Consider the following 25,924-nt stretch of genomic DNA (forward strand, 5'->3'; position numbering starts at 1 on the left):
TATTTTATTGCTGCCCTCCCCCGTGGGCTGGCGCAGGTGTCACAGCATCTTCTGGAACAGGGCGATGGCTTCGTCCACCTTCTTGAGCTCTGCCTCTGTCTGTTGCAGCTGGGGAGGACACAAGGGAGGCGGCGTGAGGACCTGGCCTGAGGAGACCCACAAGCCGGGATGGTGGAGGGCCCGGCCAGGAAAGGTGGGGGTGGGTGAGGCCCACCCAGGCGGTGCGGTTCTCTCTCCTCTCCAGCCCCCATTCCATCAGGACCCAGCCCCTGCATCATTTTTCCTTTTATTTGGCACTGGAGATTGAACTCAGGGCATTCTACCTCTGAGGTACACCCTTAGCCCTATTTTATTTATTTTTTGTGATACTGGGGATGGAACCCAGGGGCCCTCTACCTCCGAGCTACACTCCCAGACCTATTTTATATTTTATTTGGAAACAGGGTCTCTTAAGCCAGCTGAGGCTGGCTTCAAACCTGCGCGATCCTCCTGCCTCAGTCTCCCAAGCTCAGGGATTATAAGCATGCACCACCACGCCCAGCCTCGCCCTATTTTATTTTTGAAACAGGGTCTCAGTAAATTGCAGAGGGCCTCATTAAGTACTTGAGGCTGGCCGTGAGCCTGTAATCCTCCTGCCTCAGCCTCCCAAGCACTGGATTACAAGCATGCTCCACCACACCCAGCTCTCCAGCTTATTTATTTTGCAGGCTCTTGCTAAATTGCTGAGGTGGCTGGCCTCAGACCTGCAACCCTCCTGTCTAGGTCTTGGCTGCCTGAGTACTGGGATTACAGGCATGTGCCGCTACTCCTGGCCTTTTTTCTTTTTCTGGTGCTGGGTATTGAACCCAAGGGCATCCCATCATATCCAACCCACATCCCTAGGCCTTACTTTTCTTTGAAATAGAGTCTTGCTAAATTGCGAAGGCTGGCCTTTACCCCGTGGATCCTCCTGTATCGGCCTCCCGGGTACTGGAAGAACAGGGTGTGCATTACCGGGCCTGGCTGCCCTTTTCTCACAATGGTCAGTGCCAAGGACAAAGGGGCTCAGACCACACACCTGCCTGGGCAGAAGGGCTCAGGCTGCCGGGGAGTCACAGAAACGTCACTTTAAAATAAAAATGGGGAGCCAGGCGGGGTGCGCTTGGGAGGCTGAGATGGGAGGATCCCACAGGTTCTAAGCCAGCCTCAGCTACTTAGTGAGGCTCTCAGCAACTTGGTGAAACCTTGTTTCTAAATAAAGTATAAAAATAGGTCTGGGAGTATAGCCTGGATGTAGAAAAGCCCCTGGGTTACACCCCCAGTAACACACACACACACACACACACACACACACACACACACACACACACAGAGCTGGGCGTGGTGGCACAGGTTTATAATCCCAGTACTTGGGAGGCTGAGACAGGAGGATCGCACAGGTTCAAAGCCAGCCTCAGCCACCTAGTGAGGCTCTTAGCAACTTAGTGAGACCCTGTTTTCAAATAAAATATAAAATAGGTCTGGAAGTGTAGCCCAGAGGTAGTAGGCCTCTGGGTTCCATCCTCAGCACTGCAAAAAATAAAATAAAATAAAACAAAATAAAAATGGGAGCCAGGTGTGGTGGCACACCCTTGTAATCCCAGTACTTGGGAGGCTGAGACAGCAGGATCACAGCTTTCAGGACAGCCTCAGCAAGTAGGGAGACTCTCATCAGCCTATTAAGACCCGTTTCAAAACAAAAATAAAATAGGGCTGGGAGTGTAGCTTAAAGGTAGAATGACCCTGGGTTCTGCTCCCAGCACCACAAGAAACAAACTAACAAACTGAACAGGGTGTGGTAGCACACACTTGTACTGGGAGCCTTGGGAGGCTGAGACAGGAGGATCCCGGTTCCCGAACAGCCTCAGCTACTTAGTGAGGCCCTCCACAACTCAGTGAGACCTTGTTTCAAAATAAAGAATAAAAACTAGGGCTAGGGTTGTAGCTCAGAGATAGAACGCCCCTGGGTTCCATCCCCAGTACCACAAAACAATAGTAGTAGTAGTAGTAGTAGTAGTAGTAGTAGTAGTAGTAGTAATAATGATAATAGTAAACTTAAAAAACAGGGCTGGAGGTATAGCTCAGAGATAGAATGCCCCTAGGTTCCATTCTCAGTAAAAACACACAGAAAAATAAATAAATAAAAAATAAGCTAAGCCTCGTGAAGCAGAACTTTTTCCCCCCTTTTGTAGTACTGGGGATGGAACCCAGGGCATTCTACCTCTGAGCCACACCCATACCCCCAGCCCTATTTTTCATTCTTCATTTTGAAATAGGGTCTCCCTGAGTTGCAAAGGGCTTCACTGAGTAGCTAAGGCTGTCAGCGAACTGTGATCCTCCTGTCTCAGCCTCCTGAGTGCTGGGATGGCAGGCCTGCGCTGCCAGCCCGGCTCTGAAGCACACCTGTAATCCCAGGACTTGGGAGGCAGAGACAGGAGGATCATAGGGTTAAGGGCAGTGTCAGCGACTTAGGCTGTCAGCAACATAGTGAGACCCTGTTTCCAAATAAAAAATAAAAATAAAAGTAGAGGTTGGGGTGTAGTTTGGAGGTAGAATGCCTCTGGGTTCAATCCCTAGCACCACAAAATAGACAGACAGATAGGCTAGGGGTATATATAGCTCAGAGGTAGAATAACCCTGGGTTCCATCCCCAGTACCACATGAAAAAAAAAAAAAAAAAAAAAAAAGTAGCTGGGCTTGGTGGTAACCGCCTGTAACCCCAATCCTTGAAGGACAGCCTTCGCAATTTAGGCTGTTAGTTAACATAGTGAAACTATGTTTCCAAATACAAAAATAGGGCTGGGAGGGCTGAGGGTGTAGCCTGGAGATAGAATGCCCCTGGGTACAGTCTCCCAGAACCACACAATAGATAAACAGACAGACAGACAGACAGGCAGGCAGAGATGTAGCTCAAAGGTAGAGTGCCCTGGATTCCATTCCCATAACTGTTAACTAAATAAACATGGATGCTGTCTGCTGGGAGGGTGCTCCGGAAGAACTAGGTGGGCACGCTGCCGCCAGCTAGCAGGCTTCTCTGGTCTTTGTGGTTCACACACTGCTTCTCCCTTTCCTGCGCAGATGGGTGGTTCAGGGGTCTGGCCGGGGATGGGATGCCTGATTCAAGGCCTGCCTCTGCCTCCAACCTGCCCTGACACCCCCTTCTCACAACCCCTACGCAAGGGCTAAGCCCTGGACTCCCATAGACACCTAGTCTCAGGCAGGACTGGCTTGGGGGTGGGGAGCTGGGGCACCGGGGGCCACAGCACACACACCTTGGCTTCATCCGCCTCCTGGACTTCGAGGGGCACCTTGGCGGTGTAGCCCGCGGCAGTGCGGCGCTCCCGCAGACGCTGAGCCTGCCGCTGGGCCTCACTGCGCTTGGCCTGCAGCTTGCCCAGCTCGCGGGCCGGGTCCACTAGTCCCTGCAGCTGCAGGTGGATGGAGCAGCGGTCAGAGGCCAGGGCCACGGCGCAGCCCTGCGGTGCGGTCGCTCCCAGGGCCAGGACGGCCACCACCCCCGCGCTGGCCAGAGCCTGCACGTAGCCCGACACGGCCGACGCCAGGGCGCCCGTGGCCTCGTCGGCCACTTCCAGGAAACCTGCCAAGGAGGAGGAAGGAGGAAGGTGAGGCCAGCCTGCCAGACACCAGCACAAGGACACGGGGACACCGGGCGGGTGGGCGCGGCCCAGGCTCACAATCAGGCCGGGTGCGGGTGAGGTTGTAGTCGGCTCGCAGGGAGCGTACGGCTCGAGTGATGCTCAACGCCAGCTCCAGGGCGGCCTCGGCCTCGGGGTTCCTCCAGGAGCACTGCGGGTGGAGGAGCGAGTGAGCGGGCTGGGGCGGCTGGCCCACAGCGCCCTCCAGGGCCAGCCTGTACCTCTGCGGGCTCCGGGTAGGGGGTGACACAGAGGCTGGCGGGAGCCTGTGGCGTCCGCCGGGGCAACCTCTGGAACAGCTCCTCTGTGACGAAGGGCATGAAGGGGGAGAGCAGGCGCAGGCCAACGTCCAGGCAGGTGTATAGCGTCTGGCGGGCACAGTCGGCCGCCACCTGGTCCACGCCATTGAGGACGGGTTTGAGGCACTCCTAGGGACAGAAAGCACCGGGCTCAGAGCGGTCTAGTCTCGGGCCCGCGCTGCGCTTGTAAACACTGCAAGCGTGGGCTGGCTTGAGTCTCAAGCCAGCCACTGAACAAGCTGGGCCCAAGGCTCGGGCCAGGCCACCCCAGGCCACCCCCACGGTTCCCCTGGGCCCAAGGCTCGGGGCCCCCAGGCCCACCCCTACAGCTCCTTACCAGGTAGACATCACAGAGCTCATAGAGCCAGAAGCTGTACTGGGCCGTGGTGACAGCTGGGAAATCGTAGGCCTGGAAGCCTTCGTTGCTGAGCCTCACGGCCTCAGCCAGCCGGCTGCGGATCCAGCGGTCCACCAGGCTCTCGTGGCCTCCAGGCTGGGGGAAGGGAACATCAGCCTCGGGCACCATGCCCCTAGAGTGGGAGCTGAGCCCCTCAGCGGGGAACCATGGGCAACTCTGCACTCCCCAAGTCTGAGGAGGCCAAAGCACCTGCGCACAGGCCAGTGTCTGGGGAGAAGGGCGGTGTCCGGCCAGCTCAGGGGAGGCCCCCAACCCTGCAATCACCTCTTTTGACTGTCAGTCCCCCAGCTACACCGAGGCCCCTCAGGGCCTGGGCAGGGCACACTTCATGCCCAAGGGGCAGGGTGCAGATGTGCGGGTACCTGGCTGCCCGCCAGGCCTCACCTTGGAGGTAGGAGCGGGCACGAAATCCTTCCCAAGGCCCCGGAGGGCAAACTTGGTGGCGTTCCAGAGCTTGTTGCAAAAGTGGCGGTAACCTAGGATCCGGTTCACGTCCAGGTTGATGTCACGACCTGGGCAAGGGGCACAGCGTGAGCCCTGGCCTTCCTCCCTCGAGAGGCCAGGGTGGAGGAGAGGCCCAGGCCTCTGGAGAGGAGGGAGGTGGCGGAGAGGGAGATTTTTTGGGGGGAGGGTCATACCCTGGGACGTGTAGGCGCAAAGTCCAAACCGGAGAGCATCAGTCCCACATTCAGGAATCCCAGAGGGAAAGTCAGCCTTCTGTAGGAGGTGGCAGGGGAGGGCCTCCATCAGCCTCACCCCTCCAACTCTGGCCCCGCCCATGGCCCCCAACACTATACCTGCCCTTCTTTAGCCTTCTCCACCTCGCTGGGATCCAGGTTGCTGTTCAGCAGCTGGTCATGGAGGCCCTGGGGGTGGAGGGGGTCAGGTGGCCGCGGCGGCACAGACCCACAGCTGCCCCGCGCCCGCACCCACTCACCTGCAGGGAGACGCCGTAGATGACGTCCAGGGGGTCGATAACGTTGCCCAGGGACTTGCTCATCTTCCGGCCGTGAGCATCACGCACGATGGCATGGAGGTAGACCTGGGGCAGGAGACAGGAAGGCCAGTGGCACTCCAGCCCTCCCCTGCCCGACGACCCCACTGGACCCTGGCCCTGCTGGGCTCCTTCGGTTTTTTAGTTTTTGTAATACTGGGAATTGAACTCAGGGGCATTCTATATCTGAGCTACACCCCAGCCCCTTTTATTTTTTTTGTGGTACTGGGGATTGAACCGCAGGGGCATCCTACTTCTGAGCTATACCTCCAGTCCTATTCTTTATTTTGAAACAGGGTCTCACTAAGTTGCAGAGGGCCTCACAGGGTTGCTGAGGCTGGTCGCCAACCTGTAATCCTCCTGTCTCCGCCTCCCAAATACTGGGATTACAGGTGTGTGGCATCACACTTATTTTCCACAACTCTTCTCCACGGGGAAGAGGAAGCCCTGGGCCAGGTGTGGCCATCACTGGAGCCCAAGCTGGGTTTCAGCCCCCCTGACCCCAGGCCTGGCCGACCACGCTATCCACAGCTGCGTCTGACTGCAGCCCAGGAGGCCAGGAGGGGTGGGGACGGCGGGGTGGGAGGGGCTCTGCTGTCTTCATACTTCTCTGAAGGGCAGCCTGCCAGTAAGCTTCAGGCCGAGCATGACCATCCGGGCCACCCAGAAGAAGAGGATGTCGTGGCCGGTCTCCAGCAGCGTTCCGGGGTAGAACACATTCAGGTCTTCTGACTGGGGGCAGACCAGGGTGTGAGGGGCCAAGCACCCCCTTTCCAGACCAAGCCACCCGATCCAGCCCCTGGCGCACCTGGTTGGGCCAGCCCAAGATGGAGAAGGGGAAGAGGCCGGAGGAGAACCAGGTGTCCAACACATCCTCATCTGAGGGGGCAAAGGTCAGCGTTAGCGCAGGAGAGGCCAGAGCCCCAGCCCCAGCCCTGCTGGGCCCGCCTTGCCTTGCTGGAGGCGGATCTTCTCAGCGGACACTCCAAACTCCTTGGCTGCCTTCTCCCGGGCCTCCGCCTCGCTGCGCCCACTCACCCAATACCGGCCATCGGGGTCCTGTCACGGGAGGAGTGAGGACCCCACTCCCTTACCAATGCCCCAACGCACCACCACTGCCAGCCCCGGCCATCCTCACCTCCCCGGGAGGCACTGCCGGGTCGTCGACGGTGACGAAGTAGGCAGGGATGCGATGGCCCCACCACAGCTGCCGGGAAATGCACCAGTCCCTGTGGGTGACCGGGTGGCAGTCAGGGAGGCCCCGTGGCCCGCCCCTCTACAGCCACCCGCCCACACCGGGGGCCCACGCACCGGATGTTGTCCATCCACGCATGCCACGTCCGCTGATGGGCCTCAGGTAGGATGCGGAGGTCACCCCGGGTCACGGCGGCGCTGGCAGCCTGGGCCATCTCCCCACAGCGCACGTACCACTGCGGCCTCAGCAGAGGCTCCACCACATCCTTGGAACGGCTGGGGGTGCAAGTGAGGTGAGGAGGCCAGGCAGGGAGCACCCCAAAAGCCCCCCGCCCCAGCTCCTGCCCTCACTTGCAAAGTGGCACCACCATGGGGTTGTCCTGGACACCACGGAACAGTCCCTGCTCCTTCAGCGCGGCCAGCACTGCCTTCCTGGCCTCAAACCTGGGCAGGCCCTGGGTGCAGGAGGGAGTTGGTCAGGCGATGCCACAGTCCCCCGTCTGCCCCAGCTTGGACCCCGCGCCCTGAGCTCACCAGGAAAGGCGGGGGCACGTTGACCAGGGCCCCGCGGGCGTCCATGATGCTGATGGCCTCCAGCCCATGCCGCCGGCCAACCTCATAGTCATTCTGGTCGTGTGCGGGAGTGATCTTCACCGCCCCTGGAGCACAACAGACAGTCTTCCCACCCTCGGCCCTCACGCCTGCCCCCCTAACTCGGCTCCTGAGAGCCAGAGGAGCCAGCACACCTCGAGGTTCTTTCCTTTTGTACTGGGGACTGAACCCCTGGGTGTTCTACCTGAGCCACACCCCCAAGTCCCTCTTTTTTTGTGGTACTGGGACTGGAACCCAGGGGCACTCTATCTCCAAACTATGCCCCCAGCCCTATTTTTTACTCTTAATTTTGAAACAGGTTCTCACTGAGTTGCAAATGGCTTGACTAAGTAGTAGCTGAGGCTGTCCTCGAACTGTGATCCTTCAGTCTCTACCTCCCGAATGCTGGGATTACAAGTGTGCACCACCACACCCGGCTACCCCCAGCCCTTTTTATTTTTTATTTTGAAACAGAACTCACTAAGCTGCTGAGGCTGGCCTCGAACCTGTGGTCCTCTCATCTCAGTCTCCTAAATACTGGCTATAGACCTACACCTGTTTTGGTTTTTTGTGGTACTAGAAACTGAACCCAGGGGTATTCTGAGCCACACCCCCAGGCCTTTTTTAATTTTTGTTCTGAAATGGTGTCTTGCTATGTTGCTGAGGCTGTCTTCGAACCTGCAACCCTCCTGTTTGAGCCTCCCAAATACTTTTGAGAAGGAAGCCGAAGGCTGAGCTAGGCTTATGGGCTCTAGTCCCTTCCTCTTCCCCAGGACCAGCCCCCGTGCTCACCTGTGCCAAACTCCATATCCACAAAATCATCGAAGACAACGGGAAGGCTCCGGGACAGGAAGGGGTGGGTCACGCTCTTTCCTTTCAGGTGCTTGGGACAGAGGAGGTGTCAAAAGTGCAGGTGGGGCTGGGCCTGAGCCTCGCCAGGCCGGCCGAGCCGCACCCCATGTCCCTCAGGGGCTCTATCTTCAGGGCTGGGAAGAGCCAGGAGCTGAGCGTCTGGCCTCGTTTCCCTGGCTGTCAGCCAGAGCCGCCATCCCTCCCCTAGCTCCCCGGAAGTGTGGGAGCCCCTTCTACCCGCCATTCTTGCCCACCGCACCTGGTATCTGGGGTCTTTGGGGTGCACAGCGATAGCCACATCCCCCAGCATCGTCTCAATCCGGGTCGTTGCCACCACCACCTCCTCGCCGCTGTCTGGGGAGACAGAGGCGTCAGCTCGGGCCCCCTCCAACCCCAGCACACCCGGCCCTGATCCTGGTGCCCTTACTCCCTGGTACCTGAGCCTTGGACTTTGTAGGCAAATGACACAAGGACCCCAAACTCCACCTTCTCCTTGTAGCCAGGGACGGAGAGCAGCGTGCGACCCGTCAGCTCCTTCTTATCCACCTGGAAGATGGGCATTAGGAGGAGCAGGCCCGGGGATGTAGACAGGCCGCGCGGCGGGGCGGGGCGGGGCGCACCTCAATGTCGGAGATGGCAGAATTGAGGGTGCAGGACCAGTTGACCAGGCGGGTGCTGCGGTAGATGACACCCTCCTCATGAAGCCGGACAAAGGCCTCGGTCACAGCTGCTGAGAGTTTCTGTGGTGGAGCAGGGAGCAGTCAGAGAGCAGGGTCATGGCACCCAGAGGCCAGGTGCACACCCGAAGCGGCAGGTCCCGCGAGGCCTGGCTCGCCCAGGGTCCCACCAGCCAGGACCCCTCGGGGGAGGAGGGGGCCTGTGGGAACAAGGCTGGTGATGCAGAGACGGTACAGGAGCCACCCAGCTGCGGCCATGTGCTGGCGCAAAGCACCCTGGGAGTCCAGGCTCCACAGGGGGGAAGGCTGGTCACGGGCCATGAAAGGCTGTGAGGAGGGCCGCACTCTCTGGGAGCCTCCCATCTGGGCCCGGCCCTAAGCCCTCCTACTGTACGTACAGGGTCCATGGTGAAGCAGGCTCGATCCCAGTCCAAGGAGCTGCCCAGCTTCTTCAGCTGGTGGTAAATCCGGTCACCTTTCCTACAAGTGGACAGAGGGGCTGTGATCAGCGCTCAGGCCGAGCGTGCGGGAGGCAGCAGGGGGCTCCCGTGAGAGGCTCTGCCCCTACGGCCAGGGGTCTGCGGTGACAGAGGCCTTCTCTGAACAGAGGACTGAGCAGGCTGGTACACCCACAAGGCCCGCAGCGGGGAACTCACTCCTCTTTCCACTTCCAGACCTCCTGCAGGAAGGCCTCGCGGCCCAGCTGGTGCCGGCTCAGCCCCCGCTCCCGCCACAGCTTCTTCTCCACCACCACCTGGGTGGCGATGCCCGCGTGGTCACAGCCTGGGTTCCATAGGGTGGTCTCTCCGCGCATGCGATGCCTGTGGGGAGGGCATGAAGGCCAAGGTGAGCCGGGCACCCAACTTCCAGGCGGGAGTCGACTTAGGGAAGACAGAGGGGTAGGACAGGAGCCCCCTATTAATTTTTGTTTTGCAGTACTGGTGATGGAACCCAGGGGCATTCTACCTCTGAACTACACCTCCAGCCATATTTTCCTCTTTTATTTTGAAACAGGGCCTCACTAAGTTGCTGAGACTGGCCACGAAATTACTAGATCCTCCTGTCTCAGCCTCCCGGTCCTGGGATTAGAAGCGTGCATCACCACGTCCAGCTGAAACTCTGATTCTAAAGCCAGCCTGGAGTCAGGCATAGTGGCGTGCTCCTTAACCCCAGTACCTGAGAGGCTGAGAAAGGAGGATCTCAGGTTTGCAGCCAGCCTCAGCTACTTAGGAAGGCCCTCGGCAACTTAGTGAGACGCTGTTTCAAAATAAAAACAGAACGTCGGGCGTGGTGGCGCACGCTTGTCATCCCCGCGCTTGGGAGGCAGAGACTGGGAGGCAGAGACGGGAGGATCACGCAGGTTCGAAGCCAGCCGCGCGTGCTGGCTTAGGAGACCCTGTTTCCAAATAAAAATGTAAAAATAGGTCTGGAAGTGTAGCCCAGAGATAGAAAGGCTTCCAGGAACCCCAGTACCACCAAAAAAATAAAAAATAAAAATAAAAAAATAAAAATAGAGTTAGGAGTATAGCTCAGAGGTAGAGTAACCCTGGGTTCCATCTTTAGTTCCAAAAATCAATCAAGCAAGCAAGCCAGCCTGGGAGAGAAGATCCCCAAACAGCCACAGCAATCTGAAAACAGAAGAAAGAGGAGGCTCCTGCCCAACTACAGAGCAAAATATATGAGAAAGTTAGGATTTATCCACAGTTTACCACATAGGAAAACAAAGTAATGGGTCAGGGAACAAAATGGCATCTGGAAACAACACAAGAACAGGGAGCACCTAGGGTAAGAATAAACTACTCAATAAAGGTTGCTTGGACAAATAGCCAACCATTTGGAAAAAGCCTCCTTTCTTCCCCAAATTGACAAAAATAAGTTCAACACATTAAAAAACTTAATATAAGAAAAAACCAGGGCTGCTGGTGTGTGTAGCTCAGGCAGGGCCCTTGCCACCCGCCTCGCATGGTTAAGGAAGCCCTGGGTTCGATCCCCTGCACCCCCCCCCCCCAAAAAAGAAAAAGGAAAACAGAAAACTGGAGAAACATTTGCAGTAACAGGAGAATTACAATATAAAAAAAAATATGATGAAAAATACAACTGATAAGGAGAACAATTTGTGTGTGTGGGACTGGTGATGGTTCCAGGGGCATCCTACCTCACGCTCTACTTTATTCTTTTACATTGAAACAGGATCTTGCTTGTTACTAAGGCTGTCCTTAAACCTGCAAGCCTCCTATCTCAGCCTCTAAAAGTACTGAGATTACAAACTAGCACCACCAGACCAGTCTGAAAATGTTTATAGTATAAGTAAGACCAAAAAAAATCAATACCCAGAACTGGTTAAGAATTCCACAAGACAATTAAAAAAGAAACCAGATGTGGTGGTGCACACCTGTAACCCCAGGACTTTGAGACAGGAGGGCTGCGGGTTCTAGGCCAGCCTCAGCCAGTACTGAGACTCGCAGCAACCTAGACCTTGCTTCTAAATAAAATAGGGCTGGGAGGATAGCTGGAGGTAAAATGCCTTTGGGCTAGGTGTGGCGTGGTGGGGCAAGCTTGTAATCCCAGTACTTGGGAGATTGAGACAGGAGGATTAAGGTTCAAGGACAGCCTCACTACTTAGTGAGGCCCTTTGGAATTCAGTGAGACCCTGTTTCAAAATAATAAAATAAGGGCTGGGAGCCGGGCGTGGTCCGCTTGGGAGGCTGAGACAGGAGGATCGCACGGTTCGAAGCCAGCCTCAGCTACTATAGTGAGGCTCTCGGCAACTTAGTGAGACCCTGTTTCCAAATAAAAAATATAAAATAGGTCTGGGAGCGTAGCCCAGAGGTAGAATTCCCCGGGGTTCCATCCCCAGTACTGGGGGGTGGGGGGTGGAGCCTTTGGGTTCAATTCCCAAAAGAAAAAAAAAAAAAAAAAAGATTACTCCTCCCATATAGGCTCCTAGCAAGTTCTAGTCCAGAAGTTTACAAAAGAGGGAAAAGCTCTATTTCCCCAAGGATACATAATAAGCAGATAAGATCTGGAGAGGATGCTAAAAGACTAGAGGGGGCTGAGCAGGAGAGCGCGGCGCCCAGGCCCACTGCCGGGGAGGCGGACAGGAGGAGGGCGCGAGCTCACCAGCGCGTCAGGGAGTCCTGGATGGCGTTGGTGAGCGCGTGGCCCAGGTGCAGGGAGCCCGTCACGTTGGGGGGCGGGATGCACAGCATGAAGACGCCGCGTGGATTTGGTGCTGACACGCCAGGGCGCTGGGGTGGAGAAGGATGGGCACTGAGGCCTGGCGTCGCCACCTCGCCGGGCCCAGCCAGTGGGTCCCCAGGCGGCAGCGCCCACTCACCCCGTACTCCGGCTTGAAGAAGCCCTGCTTCTCCCACCAGGGGTACCAGGCAGCCTCCACATACTGGGGGCTGTAGGAGTCCGGCATGGTGCCGCTGACATCTGGGAGAGAGGAGGGTAGGTTCAAGGAGAGCCAAGGCTGGCACACCACCACCAGGGCCTGCCACTCACATCATGGGAAGGGTGCCCCGCAGATCCTGACCGGGCACAGCAGAGAGCATAAAGGGGTAAACACCGGGAAGGAGCAGCTGAGGGGTCCCTTCCCCTTCTAGTACCTTTCTTTTCCCCAGGTGGAGTTGGGAGGTCATAGGTAATGACCCCAAGATCCCGTTTCTCCTTCTTCTCGGCCTTTGGTTTTTTCTGTTTGGGAGAGAGCGGACATCAGCTCCCCGCCACTGCACCAGCCCCTCTCCCAGCCCGCGGGCGGCTCACCTCCCCGGCCTGGGGCTGCTGCTGGCTCTTCTGCTTCTGCTGGAATTTCTCAAGCTTCTCCCGCTTCTTGGCCTCTTTCTTGAGCTGAGCAGCTGTCTTTGGGGGTGCAGCAGCCTCAGGGCCTGGGGAGAAGCACAGTGTCAGACGCGGCCTGCTGGGGACCCTGGGAGCTGTGCTACTCTCTCGGAAGGGCTACTCCAGGTCTCCAGAAGGCTATCCTCCCGCCATACCCTCCCAAAGGCTACCAACTGCCAAACGATTTGGCCATTCCTAAGAAAAAAGAAGAAAGTGCCATAGAAGGCCCAGAGGAGCCCCTAGCTACACACCCAGCCCCTGCTCACCCGGCTGCTGAGGGGGAGACCTGGTGCCGGAGTACAGAGCCACTTCTCCCAGCACAGCCCGGAATTCCGGCTGCTGGACACACGTGGTAAACCAGCGAGTCACATTGCCCCAGATGCGGCGTGCAGAAGGGTCCAGGACCTGCAAAGGCGCCCTGAGTTACCCTGCAGTGGGCCTGGGGCCAGTGCTCTGGTGCCTCCCCGGCCCCAGTGACTCACGTATCGGAAGGGCAGCAGCAGGGCCGTCACGGCGGCCAGGTCAGCCAGCGTGGGAGCATCCCCGGCCAGGTAGGTGTGCATGCGAAGCCACTCCTCCAAGGGGCTCAGAGCCTTGCCAAGGGCCCCCAGCGCAGCCTGGCATGAAGGGGAGGGCAGGAGACAAGGGACAGTCCACTCAGTCCCACCCCTCCAGATCTATTCGGCTTTGCTCCACCCCGTAAGTGACCAGCTCTGAGGCTGGCCCCTTCTTCCCTCAAGTGGCCATGACAAAGATACTTCCGGCCAGGGGTGTAACTCAGTGGTAGAGAGCGTGCTTGACATACAAGGAAGGCCCTGGGTTCAAATCCCAGCACAGGTTTGAGGATAGCCTTAGCAAGTAGGGAGACTCTCATCAACTAGTGAGACCCCTGTTTCAAAATTAAATGAGGCTGAGGGTGTAGCTCAGAGATAGGATGCCCCTGGGTTCAACTTACAGCAACACACACACACACAAATCCCAGCTCCAACATACATGTATAATATATAGCACAAAGCCAGGCATGGTGGGGTATGCTTGTAATCCCAGCATTTAGGAGGCTGAGACAGGAGGAGCACGGTTCAAAGACAGCCTCAGCTACTTCGTGAGGCCCTTTACAACTCAGTGAGACCCTGTTTCCAAATAAAGAATAAAAAATAGTGCTGGGGGTGTTGCTCAGAGGTAGAATGCCCCTGGCTTCTATCCCAGTACCGCAAAAGATAAATAAATAAATAAATAAATAAATAAATATATGTATATATGTATGTATAGGTACACATACACATATGCCATATAAAGATGCATAGCCATATTACATATAATATGCATACATTATGACAACATAAATAACATACACCTATACTCTGATTCATCCAACAAATCCCTACTGAAGTAATATTTATTATCATATATATTAGATGAAACACACTCATCTTAAAGACTCTATGAAGCTGGGTGTGGTGGTGCACGCTTTGTAATCCCAGTACTTGGGAGGTTGAGACAGGAGAATTGCAGGTTCAAGACCAGCCTCAGCAACTTAGTGACTCTCAGCAACCCATTGAGATTGGTTTCAAAAATAAAAAACAAAAAGGGCTGGGGGTGTAACTCGGAGGAAGAATGCCCTCGGGTTTAATCCCCCCAAATAAAAAGTATATGAGGCAAAAGTAATTGCCAGGTCCCAGAGCACCAACAAATATACTCTACAGAGGAAGTAATAAAGGAACAAATATATAATACCTCTCTACTTTTTCTTAATTCATATGAAGAAAAGTAAGCAGGCAGGGGGCACAAGGATTTGCAGGAGAGAGGACTATTTCCGACGCGGCAGGGAGCTATGACGGAGCAAGCCAGGAGGCCACATAATCACAGTTCTTTGGAGAAGCACTAGGCGCAGTGGGCGCACTCGGGCGCAGCCCCGCTCTGAGAGGATTGAGTTACTTTACAATCTGGTGCGGCTTCTCTCCTCTCCCTTCCTCCTCCTCATTTATCCCTTATCTCTTCCTTCACAGCAACGGTCATCTCTCACACCCAGCCTTTTCCTACAATTCAAGGTAACCTCTATCCTCCTCATTTCAGCCTTATCGAACTTCTTCTCCCCTAGCGTACTTTTACTCAGAAGCCAGGCCTGGTGGTGCAGGCCTGTGATCCCAGCGCTTGGGAGGCTCAAACAGGAGGACCACCGGCTCAAGGCCAGCCTCAGAAACCTAATGAGGCTCTGTTTCAAAATAAAAAGGGCCAGGCGTGATGGCGCAGGCTTGTAATCCCAGTACTTAGGAGGCCGAGACAGGAGGATCGCAGGCTCCCGGCCAGTCTCCGCTACTTAGTGAAGCTACCCTGCGATTTAGTGGAACTTTGTTTCAAAATAAATAAGTGGGGCTGGGGGTGTAACTCGGAGGCAGAATGCCCCTGGGTTCCACCCCCAGAACTGCAGAAAAGGAGAGAAGAAGCGCCCCGCCCGCCCTCCGCGCTCACCTGGGGGTCCTGGGCCGGGCCGCGGAGCCCCAGCGCCGGCAGCGCGGCCCCGCAGGCGGCGGGGACCAGCTCGGTGTCGGCGTAGCTGACCCACTGCTGCACCAGCGCGGCGGCGCGGCTGCCCCCCGCGCCCCCCAGCCCGGCGGGCCACAGCAGCTGGGCCACGGCCGCCGCGCCCCACACCCGCAGCCCGCCGGGGCCGCGCTCCAGGGCGGGCAGGCGCGGCGCGCGGCCGGGGGGCGGCTGGAGGCAGACGCGGGGCGGGGCGCCCCCCCAGCCGGGGCCCGCGCCCGCCTCCCCGTAGCGGGCGGCGATGAGGGCGCGGAGGCTGGGGAAGGCGTCGGGGTGCGGGGACACGTACAGGATGGACATGGTCCGCGCGGAGGCCCGGAGGCGAGGCGGTTGGCGCCGCGTGCGCGGGGCGGGGGCCCGGCGGGGCGGGCGCACGTGCGGAACCTTTGTGACGGCGCGCGCTTCCGGCCGGCGGGTCCTGGCGGGGCACGGCCGGTCCGCCGCGCGCCCGTCCGCCGCGCGCCGCACGGGTCTGAGCCCGCCGCTCAGGCGCCGCCGCGGACACCCGCGGGTCCTCGGGCCGCCGCCGCCAGGGGCCCGCCGAGGCCCGGGGCCCCGCGGACGCGGTCCCCACCCGCCCGCCACCCGAGCCTGCGCTCAGAAAAAGTGGGTTCGACTGGTTGGACTGAGAGAAACCCGGCAGGGTCCAGACACCGGTTTTCGGGCCTCCTAACATTGCCACATTAATGGGAGGGCATGGAGATGGAAGACTTGCGGATGGAGCGAAAAAAGGCCAGCTGAGCGCCCTGGCACGTGCCCGTAACCCCACACCTGGGAAGGGGAGACAGGCTCCCTGTCTTGAAATAAAAGGGCCGGGAGTACTTGTAATCCCAGCATGTGGGAGGCTGGGACAGGAGGATCGCAGTTCGCAGACGGCCTCTACATAAGCCCTTTGAACTCAGTGAGGGCCTGCTTCAAAATAAGAATCAAAAATAGGGCTAGGGGTGGGTGTAGCTCGGAGGTAGAATGCTCCTGGGTGGTCCCATCCCCAGTACAGCAAAATAAAGAATAAAAAGGCTGGGGGTGCAGCTCGGATGTAGGGCGGAACTTCCCGGAAACTCGGTGTAGTCCAGTTGAGGTATTTCGTGTTTTCTGCCCAGCAATACAGATCATGCTGAGGGCGTTGCCTTGGATTCTTGGCTGGAGCAACAGGCAGTACCAGCACTTGGACCAATGCAAGGAACTTTTCCCTCCCCCAGATCTCTGCCCAAAACAGACCACAGAACCAGAACTCAAATTTGCATCATAAATTTTATTCCCGATGCGGGACAGATCCATCCCCCAAATAGTCACCTGGTGCCCTGAGAGACCACAGAAACGCTCCTGTGTGAGGCAGGCGCTCGGGACTGGGAAGGCTTTGCTGTTCTCCAGTCTGCTTGTCCTCTCCCTCTCATCAGAGGACAGCTGCTCCCCACCATTATTCCTCTCACCCACTCAAATCCCTTTAAAAAAAAAAAAGCCATCACTATCTTAAAAACCAACTCAAGTGTTGTGGGGGAAGGGCCACTAGCTGGGTCGTGAGGTCGCAGGTGAACAACAGAAAAGGGAGGGGGCACCGTCACTGCTTCTGCTGCAGGGCTTCCTTCCTTGCCGCGTCCTGTAGCAACTGCGTGTCCACCTCGTCTGCTGGCAACTGCACGTAGCGGACCACCGAGCCCCGGATGAAGCAGTTCTTCACAGATAGCTAGACAGGGCCAACACAAAACCACCCTTCAAAGGCTCTCCAAGCACCCAGGGCCTCCGGCCATGGCAGCATTTCCTCTTCACCACCCCGACTCACCATGTGAGGATATTTCTCAGGGTCTGTGACACTGATGTCAGTCAGTTTGATGTTGAGATACTGAAAAAGGAAGACGACACATCATTAATCCTAGAGACAGGATGTAAGTACCCAACGCTTAATTCTCACGCTCCCTCCCCCTAATCGATTCTGAACCCTTGACATATCTCACCTGATCCACAGAGTGGAGGGTCCCACAGATGCTGCAAGGGCAAAGGCAAAGACCCAAATTAGTTTACACCCAGTCAACACAGAGGTGACTGCAGAGCTCCAGAGAACGTGGCTGGGGAAGGCAAGGCCTAAGGAAGCCAGAAAAGGCGGAACCCAAAGGGGCCTTCTTAAGCCCTGGAGCACGAACAGAGCCCCAAAAGCAGAACAGTTACATTAGACCCCATCTTCTTTTTTGTTTTTGTTGGAGATTGAGTCCAGGGAGATTCTACCTCTGAACTACACAAGTGCTATTTCTTATTTGGAAATAAAATCTAAGTTACTGAGAGCCTCGCTAAATTGCTGATGCTGGTTTCAAACTTCTAAGTTTAAGATAAAGGAGTAATATGGTGAGTGTACCTGTGGCATGTTGAGAATTACTAATAACTTTTTTCCTAAAAATAAATAAATGCTCTTTTAATTGCCCTTCTACTTTTTTTCCTGGCATTATTTAAAAAAAAGAATGATGTGGTGTGGCATGATGGATCACAGGTTGAAGGCCAGCCTGTAATCCCAGTACCTGAAAGTTTGAGGCAGGAGGATTTCAGTTTCAAATCCAGTCACAGAAATTTAGCAAGACTGTATTACCAAATTAAAAAAATGTTTGGGGTATACAGCTCAGGGGTAGAGTGCCTCTGGGTTCAATCCCCAACAACAACAACAACAACACACACACACACACACACACACACACACTATTTTGATACATTTTTAGTCAGGTACAATGGCCCACACCTACAATCCCAGCTATTTGGGAAGCTGAGGCAAGAGGAGCAGAAGTTCTATGCCAACCTGGGCACCTAGGGAGACCCTGTCTCAAAAATCAAAGTATAACCCGTGTGTGTGTGTGTGTGTGTGTGCGCGCGCATGCGCGTGCACGCTGTACTAGCAGTGGAACCCAAGGGCTTTTCTACCTCTGGGTTACACCCCAGACCTATTTTATACTTTATTTGGAAACAGGGCCTCATTAAGTTGCTGAGAGCCTCACTAAGTAGCTGAGGCTGGCTTGGAACCTGTGGGATCCTCCTGTCTCAGCCTCCCAAGCTCTGGGATGACAAGGGTGCGCCACCTCGCCCGACTTTAACCCATTTTTTTTATTTCTATAGAGAATAATAGGACATAAAAGGTTAGGGCCAGTAGTATAGCACTTACCTAGCATGACTAAGGCCTTGGAGTCAACCCCCAGTACTGGCAAAAAATATGACCCAGAAAAAATTGAATTTCACTACTGACTGTGTTGCTCACTAGTCTTGTAGACTTGAAAGTTTTTTGCTTTTTCTCCGGTACTTGGGATGGAAACCGGGCCGTTCTACCTCGGAGCTCCACCCCAGCCCTATTTTTTATTCTTCTATTTGAAACTGACGGTCTCACTGAGTTGCAGTGGGCCTGAGTAGAACCGCAATCTGCCTGTCTCAGCCTCCCAAATGCTGGGATTGCAAACGTGCACCACCAAGCCCGGCTGACTTGAAATTTTCTTAATCTACCTAAACTTCAATTTCCCCATGTGAAAAACACGCCACGGAGGAGTGTTTGAGAATTAAATAAATTAGTGTATGGAAAGTATTCAGAGAAGTGCTTAGTAGACAGAACCAAGAAAAGTCTCTCCAAGACACAGCATTTAATCCAAGTCCTAAAAGATTAGGTTCCAGTGACACAAGAGGATAGGGAATGCACACTCCGCAGACAGGACTTACTTTTTCTTCCTTCCTGGTACCTGGGAATTGAACCCAGGGGCATTCTAACCTCTGAACGAAACCCCCAGACCTATGTTTTATTCTCGCTAAGTTTTGCAGGGCCTAAGTTGCTGAGGCTGTGAATCTGTGATCCCGTCTCTGCCTCCCAAGTACTGAGATTACAAGCGAGCGCCACCACACCTGGCTCCAGCTAATCTTTATGGCACAAATTATTTCGTCTGCATCACTCCCACTCTGCCCAGTCCTCAAATACTTGTCAAAGCGGTCCCGAGACCCTAAGCACACCCACCCTCCAGGTTCGATCGAAAAGGTACCTACCTCAGGTCATTCTTGAGTTCCACGACCACATCCTTGCCCACGAGGGACTTGAAAAAGGAGTAGAAGAGCTATTGGGGAAGAGGGGCAAGACCGGCATATGGGAAGGGGCACAGGAGGGAGGAGCGTCCCTCTGCCAGTATTTCCAAGTATTAGTATTGGCACTCCCGCTGCATCGTTGGCAATTCTAAAACTTCACTGCACAGTGAGGTGAGAGGCCCACAGGCTTCTGCAATCCACAGAGCCCCTCACGTAGAGCCCCGGCGACGGCACCCCTCACCCCGGGCCGCGCTCTCATCCCAACACCTCTCCTGCAGTGAAATGAATTAGGTACCCCACCCGCACCCTCCCGAAGCCTGGTCTCTGCAGAAATGCTTCTGAGGTCTAGCGGCCCCGCCGACTCTATCAGACTTTTTTAACCTCTCATAGAGGGGTAAAAAAGCATTCATCTGCTCCCAACTGTCCTCAAAGAACTTGAGGCGCAAAAAACCCAGGATGGAGAGAAAAGCCCCGAAGCTAATTCCAGCCCAGAGGGACGAACGCCGGACTCCCACCCATGGCCCGAGGGTCTGGACCGCCTGCGCCCCCGCGGGCGCTCCCTTGTGACGTCACGGTACCCACCATGGTGCGGGCGCCGCACGCTGCGGGCCGGACCGGGAAGGAGAGGGCCTGGTGCGGCGGGCTGGAGGCCCCGCCGGAACCGGAGAGAGCCCGCGCGTGGGGCGGGGCGGGGCCGCGCAGGCGCAGGGAAGCGCCTCAGACGCCCGGCGCGCGGGCAGGGAGAGCGCGGCGCACTGGCGGCTGGGAGGGTGGGCGGGGCCGCGCCGAAGGGAAGGGCCAGTCGGCGAGGGCGGGACTTCCGGGCCCGACTTCCTGCTCGGGCACCTAGTTCCCAATACGCAGGCGCGGCCGAGCCCGCGGGTCTGCAGGTATCTAGCGTCTCTCCAAAGGGTTTTGCTCTTTTTTTTCCCATGACTGTTGCAGAGCACAGCGTGCCTTCTTCACACTCTACATATACTTCCGATCGAGTAGTATTAGGGACGCTTTTGTGTGTGTGGTACTGGAGATTGAACCAAGGGGCGTTCTGGCGCTGAGTTACATCCCCACCCCTATTTTATTCATTGCTGAGGCTAACCTCGAACCTGCGGTCCTCCTCGCTCGGCTTGATTAATTATTTGTGCACTTTTTTGTTGTTGCTGGAGTGTGTCTGTGTGTGTTACTAGGGATTGAACCCAAGGATATTCTACCTGAGTGATACCCCTAGCCTCACTTTATTTACTTATTTATTGCGGTTCTTATTTACTTATTTTTATTTACTTTTTTATTCTTATTTACTTATTTACTTTATTTACTTATTTATTGCGGAGGAGCATTCTACCTCCAAGCTACACCACCAGCCCTATTTTTTATTCTTTATTTTGAAACAGGGTCTCTAGCTGAGGCTAGCTTTCAACCTGTGATCTTACTGTCTCAGCCTTCCAAGTACTGAGATTACAGCCTGTGCCACCACACCCGGCTTTTATTTTTTATTTTGAGACACAGTCTCACTAAATTGCTAAGGGTCTTGCTAATTGCAGAGGATGGCCTAGAACCTGCCATCCTCCTGTCTCAACCACCCAAGCACTGGAATTACAGGCATGCACTACAGCCCCCGGCCTTGTACACTGTTTGATAAGTAAAAATGTGAGGAGTCTCCAAAATCAGGAGAGGCTGAACGCAAATCTTGAGTATTATCAAAAGCTTCTAATACATTTCTTCCAATGTGTGTGTGTGTTTGCCTCTCTCCATATAGATACACATACACACATACATACATACATACATACATACATACATACATACATATGTGTATTTGCTACTGGGAATTGAACTTAGGAGCATTCTATATCCAGGCTATGTCCAAGACCTTATTATTTATGTTGAAACAGGGTCTCCCTAAGTTTCTGAAGGTCTCACTAAATTGCTGAGGCTGCCTTTAAACCTGCTATCCTCCCACCTCAGCCTTCCAAGGACTTGGATTACAGATGTGTGCCAGCATGCCTGGCTTTGGTGTTGGGGGTTGAACTCAGGGCCTTAGGCTGCTAACACGGTTACATACTCAGCCTCAGCCTCCATATTTACCTACTTTTGCCAAGGAATGTCTTATAAAGGACAAAAATAGACTGTGGCTTGGGGGTACAAATAATCCATTCTAATATTACACTTCCAAAGCACACAGGGACTTAAACACAAAGGAATACAAGTGCCTAGTAACACATATTTCCATACTCACGTCCCTCAGATTTTTATAGATATGATGTAATAGGTGAAGGTTATGGAATACAATTGTATAAATGCCCGGCGTGGTGGCACAGGCTTGTCATCCCAGCATTCCGCAGGCTGAGACTGGAGGATCACGGTTCACAGACAGCCTCAGCTACTTAGTGAGGCCTTCTGCAACTCAGTGAGAACCTGTTTCAAAATAGAGAATAAAAATAGGGCAGGGGGTGTAGCTTGGAGATCGAATGCCCCCGAGTTCCATTCCCAGACCTGAAGGCAAACTGGAAAGAAAGAAAAAAATAATTGTTTTAAATTTATTTATTTATTTATTTATTTATTTATTTATTTAATTTTGGTGATACTGGGGGTGGAACCCAGAGGCTTTCTACCTCCGGGCTATACTCCCAGATCTCTTTTATATTTTATTTGGAAACAGGGTCTCACTAAGTTGCTGAGAGCCTCACTAAGTAGCTGAGGCTGGCTTCAAACCCATGCGATCCTCCTGTCTCAGCCTCCCAAGCGCGGGGATTACAAGCATGCGCCACCATGCCGGGAGATAGTTTTAAATTTAGAAACTACCCTGGCAAGGTCTGTTCAGTCTTAGATACAAGGCCATTAATAGGCCACGCTTATAATCACAATGGCCTCTCTCCTCACCTGAAATTCCTGTGATTTGTGCTAAAGAATTCTTCCCAAGTCTGAGCTTGGGTGGAGCCCAGGCCTCACCCAGCACCTGACCAGAGCAGCAGGACCTTGCATACCAGATAAGCTAACTGCAAATTTCTGCTTCTGTAAACCTGCCTGCTTAATAGATGGCTCACCCCCTTGTGGTTTTCTCCCTTATAAACCCCTACCCCTGGCCAGTCGGGGTGCCCCTCCAGTCAGATTTCTGGACTGAGGGTACCGCCACTGGCCAGCTAAGAAAGGCTTCAATTGCACATTCTCTTGGACTCTTGAGTCTAATTTTTCTCTTCTGGGATGGAACCCAGAAGCATTCGACCTCAGAGCTATACCCCTGCCCAGTTTTTTATTCTTTACTTTGAAACAGGGTCTCACTGAATTGCGGAGGGCCTCACTTAGTAGCTGAGGCTGTCTGCCAACTGCGATCCTCTGGTCTCAGCCTCCTGAATGCTGGGATGACAAGCGTGCACCACCACGACCGGCTCGGCTCGGCTTACGTCTTTCATTTCTTGATAAACCTGCATACAACAAGTGTTCTATTTCAAAACCACAACCCCCAGCCCCCCCTTTTTTTAAACTTTGAAACAGGGTCTTGCTAAGTTGCTGAGACTAGCCCCAAACTTGTGATTCAGCTTTCTTTTTTTTTTCTTTTTCTCTGCGATACTGGGGATGGAACCAGGGACATTCTACCTCCGAGCTACACTCCCAGCCCTCTTTTTTTTATTTTTTATTTTTGAAATGAGGTCTGAGCTGCAAAGGGCCTAAGTAGCTGAGGCTGTCTGCAAACTGCAATCCTCCTGTCTCAGCCTCCCAAAGGCTGGGGTTACAAGCATGCATCACTACGCCCTGCTTCCCAGCTTTCTTTTATTTTTTGTGGATCTGGGGATGAAACCCAGGGGCATTCGACCTCACTAAGTAGCTGAGATCCTCAGGTCTCAGCCTCCCGAATGCTGGGTTTACGAGCATGCGCCACCACACCTGGCTTCATTTCTTATCTTGAAAAAAAAAATACACCTGTCAGGAGTTGGAAAGATTTCCTTGTTGAAGGGGGTAATATTGGACTCTGAGTGTGTAGATTCTGAATCTCTTGAACCCCCCTATAATGACATCAAGTAGGGTTTGCCTCCCTCCCCATCCTAAACACCTGAGCCAGCCTATAACTAATTTAAAACAATAATTGTAATTAGCAACCACTCCATCTGGGCTAATGGTGCCCAAGGAATGAAAAAAAAAATTTTTTTGTATGAAACAATAAGCTCATGAAAAACCAAATACTTTGCCCTCACCACATTGATTATTCACAGTGAGTCACCATCAGAGAACACATTCTCTCTTGAAACTCTCCGTTATTTTTCAAGGTATGCTCATAGTCTGAAGATACCACAAGTAAGCCGGGCGTGGTGGCGCACGCTGATAATCCCCGCGCTTGGGAGGCTGAGACGGGGATCTCACAGGTTGGAAGCCAGCCTCAGCTATTGAGTGAGGCTCTCAGCAACTTAGTGAGACCCCCGTTTCCAAATAAAGTGTAAAATAGGTCTGGGAGTATAGCCTGGAGGTGGTAGAAAGCCTCTGGGTTCCACCCCCAGTACCACAAAAATAAATCAACATACCACAAGTAATTTCCTTTAGGAACAAATTTACTGATTGACAAATTACCATCCACACGGGAAGGAGAAAGTTGGGGTGGCTGGAAATAAATAACAGACATTCAGATTCACCAAATGGTTCAGAGAGGGGCCTAGTTTTCCTAAAAGGGCATTTCAGAGCCACAGAAGACAGAGGGTGAAGAGATGAAAAGATGATGTGGGAGACTCTTCCACTGGAATTCCAAAGGGATGGTAACTGAGGTCCAAGTCCAGGCAATTCAATAATCATATGTATGTCTGAAGGTGAAGAGGGTAAAATCCACCTAGAGGGAGCCCAGAACCCTCTAGCAGTTCCGAAAAAGATTAATCAACCTCTTCAATTGTAGGCCCAGTCGCAGCAGGCCTTCCCGGAGTGTACCCTGTTCCACAGGCGGGCCCGGTGCATCCGCCCTGATAGAGTTTCGTGATGATGGGGTTACACACCTGCTCCAGTTCCTTCCTCTTATGATCAAACTCATCTTTCTCGGCCAGTTGATTGGCCTCCAGCCAGGACAGGACCTCGTTGCATTTACTCAGTATTTTCTTTTTATCCGAATCACTAATCTTGCCCTTCAAACCCTCGTCACTCACGGCGCTCTTCATGTTAAAGGCATAGGATTCTAAGGCATTCTTCGCCGCAATCTTCTCCCTCTGGACCTCATCTTCGGCTTTATATTTCTCTGCATCCAGGACCATGCGCTCGATCTCCTCCTTGGTCAGGCGGCCCTTGTCGTTGGTGATGGTGATCTTGTTGGCCTTGCCCGTGCTCTTGTCCATGGCGGTGACATTGAGAATACCATTGGCATCGATGTCAAAGGTCACCTCGATCTGAGGAACTCCCCTGGGTGCAGGAGGGATTCCGGTCAGGTCAAAGCGCCCCAGCAGGTTGTTGTCGCGCGTCATGGCGCGCTCGCCCTCGTACACCTGGATCAGCACGCCCGGCTGGTTGTCTGAGTAGGTGGTGAACACCTGCGTCTGCTTGGTGGGGATGGTGGAGTTGCGCTTGATCAGCACCGTCATCACGCCGCCCGCCGTCTCCAGCCCCAGGGACAGCGGGGCCACGTCCAGCAAAAGCAGATCCTGGACCTTTTCAGATTTGTCACCCATCAGGATGGCCGCCTGGACCGCAGCCCCGTAGGCCACCGCCTCGTCCGGGTTGATGCTCTTGTTGAGGTCGCGCCCGTTGAAGAAGTCCTGCAGCAGCTTCTGCACCTTGGGGATGCGCGTGGAGCCGCCCACCAGCACCAGGTCGTGGATCTTAGCCTTGTCCATCTTGGCGTCGCGCAGCGCCTTCTCCACGGGCTCCAGGGTGCCGCGGAACAGGTCTGCACACAGCTCTTCAAAGCGGGCCCGGGTGATGGACGTGTAGAAGTCGATGCCCTCGAAGAGGGAGTCGATCTCCAGGTTGGCCTGCGTGCTGGACGACAGCGTGCGCTTGGCGCGCTCGCAGGCCGTGCGCAGCCGCCGCACGGCGCGCTTGTTCTGGCTCAGGTCCTTCTTGTGCTTCCGCTTGAACTCCTCCACGAAGTGGCTCACCAGCCGGTTGTCGAAGTCCTCGCCGCCCAGGTGCGTGTCACCCGCCGTGGCCTTCACCTCGAAGATGCCGTCGTCGATGGTGAGGATGGACACGTCGAACGTGCCGCCGCCCAGGTCGAAGATGAGCACGTTGCGCTCGCCCTTGCCGCTGCGGTCCAGCCCGTAGGCGATGGCGGCCGCCGTGGGCTCGTTGATGATCCGCAGCACGTTCAGCCCCGCGATCACGCCCGCGTCCTTCGTCGCCTGCCGCTGCGAGTCGTTGAAGTAGGCGGGCACCGTGATCACCGCGTTGGTGACGGGGTGGCCCAGGAAGGCCTCGGCGGTCTCCTTCATCTTCGTCAGCACCATGGACGAGATCTCCTCGGGGTAGAAGGCCTTCTTCTCGCCTTTGTAGGACACCAGCACCTTGGGCTTGCCCGCCTCGTTGATCACCTGGAACGGCCAGAGCTTCATGTCCGACTGCACCACCGGGTCGTTGAACTTCCTGCCGATCAGCCGCTTGGCGTCGAACACCGTGTTCTGCGGGTTCAGCGCCACCTGGTTCTTGGCCGCGTCGCCGATCAGACGCTCGGTGTCGGTGAACGCCACGTAGCTGGGGGTGGTGCGGTTGCCCTGGTCGTTGGCGATGATCTCCACCTTGCCGTGCTGGAACACCCCCACGCACGAGTACGTGGTGCCCAGGTCGATGCCGATGGCTGTTCCCTTAGCAGCAGCCATGTTTGTCCGAGTCCTGTGGACAGAGAG

General features: G+C 54.9%; 3 protein-coding genes across 3 annotated transcripts; all 3 read right to left on the bottom strand.

Moving 5' to 3' along the window:
• Positions 1-39: 39 nt before the first annotated feature.
• VARS1 (valyl-tRNA synthetase 1) lies at positions 40-15,383 on the bottom strand (the record flags this gene model as incomplete). The annotated part of the gene is made up of 29 exons (XM_080709847.1): positions 40-108; positions 3,291-3,616; positions 3,714-3,825; positions 3,896-4,102; positions 4,311-4,466; positions 4,776-4,903; positions 5,030-5,108; positions 5,189-5,257; positions 5,329-5,433; positions 5,992-6,117; positions 6,194-6,264; positions 6,339-6,444; positions 6,524-6,614; positions 6,697-6,855; positions 6,931-7,034; positions 7,114-7,238; positions 7,963-8,053; positions 8,282-8,376; positions 8,460-8,568; positions 8,643-8,762; positions 9,098-9,179; positions 9,356-9,520; positions 11,820-11,947; positions 12,037-12,137; positions 12,311-12,395; positions 12,468-12,589; positions 12,809-12,947; positions 13,025-13,159; positions 15,012-15,383. The coding sequence occupies 29 exons, from the start codon at positions 15,381-15,383 to the stop codon at positions 40-42; spliced, it is 3,777 nt and encodes a 1,258-aa protein (XP_080565973.1).
• A 999-nt stretch (positions 15,384-16,382) lies between these two features.
• LSM2 (LSM2 homolog, U6 small nuclear RNA and mRNA degradation associated) lies at positions 16,383-20,052 on the bottom strand (the record flags this gene model as incomplete). The annotated part of the gene is made up of 6 exons (XM_080710382.1): positions 16,383-16,767; positions 16,864-16,923; positions 17,036-17,066; positions 19,083-19,150; positions 19,701-19,720; positions 19,875-20,052. 6 exons carry the CDS (start codon positions 20,050-20,052, stop codon positions 16,642-16,644), a joined length of 483 nt encoding a protein of 160 aa, XP_080566508.1. The 3' UTR covers positions 16,383-16,641.
• Positions 20,053-23,968: 3,916 nt separating this feature from the next.
• Positions 23,969-25,897, bottom strand: HSPA1L (heat shock protein family A (Hsp70) member 1 like; the record flags this gene model as incomplete). Its single annotated transcript, XM_080710155.1, has 1 exon — positions 23,969-25,897. One exon carries the CDS (start codon positions 25,895-25,897, stop codon positions 23,969-23,971), a length of 1,929 nt encoding a protein of 642 aa, XP_080566281.1.
• Between the last annotated feature and the right edge of the window lie 27 nt (positions 25,898-25,924).

This window comes from Muscardinus avellanarius (genome assembly GCF_963383645.1).
Source record: "Muscardinus avellanarius genome assembly, chromosome: 14".
NCBI lineage: Eukaryota > Metazoa > Chordata > Mammalia > Rodentia > Gliridae > Muscardinus > Muscardinus avellanarius.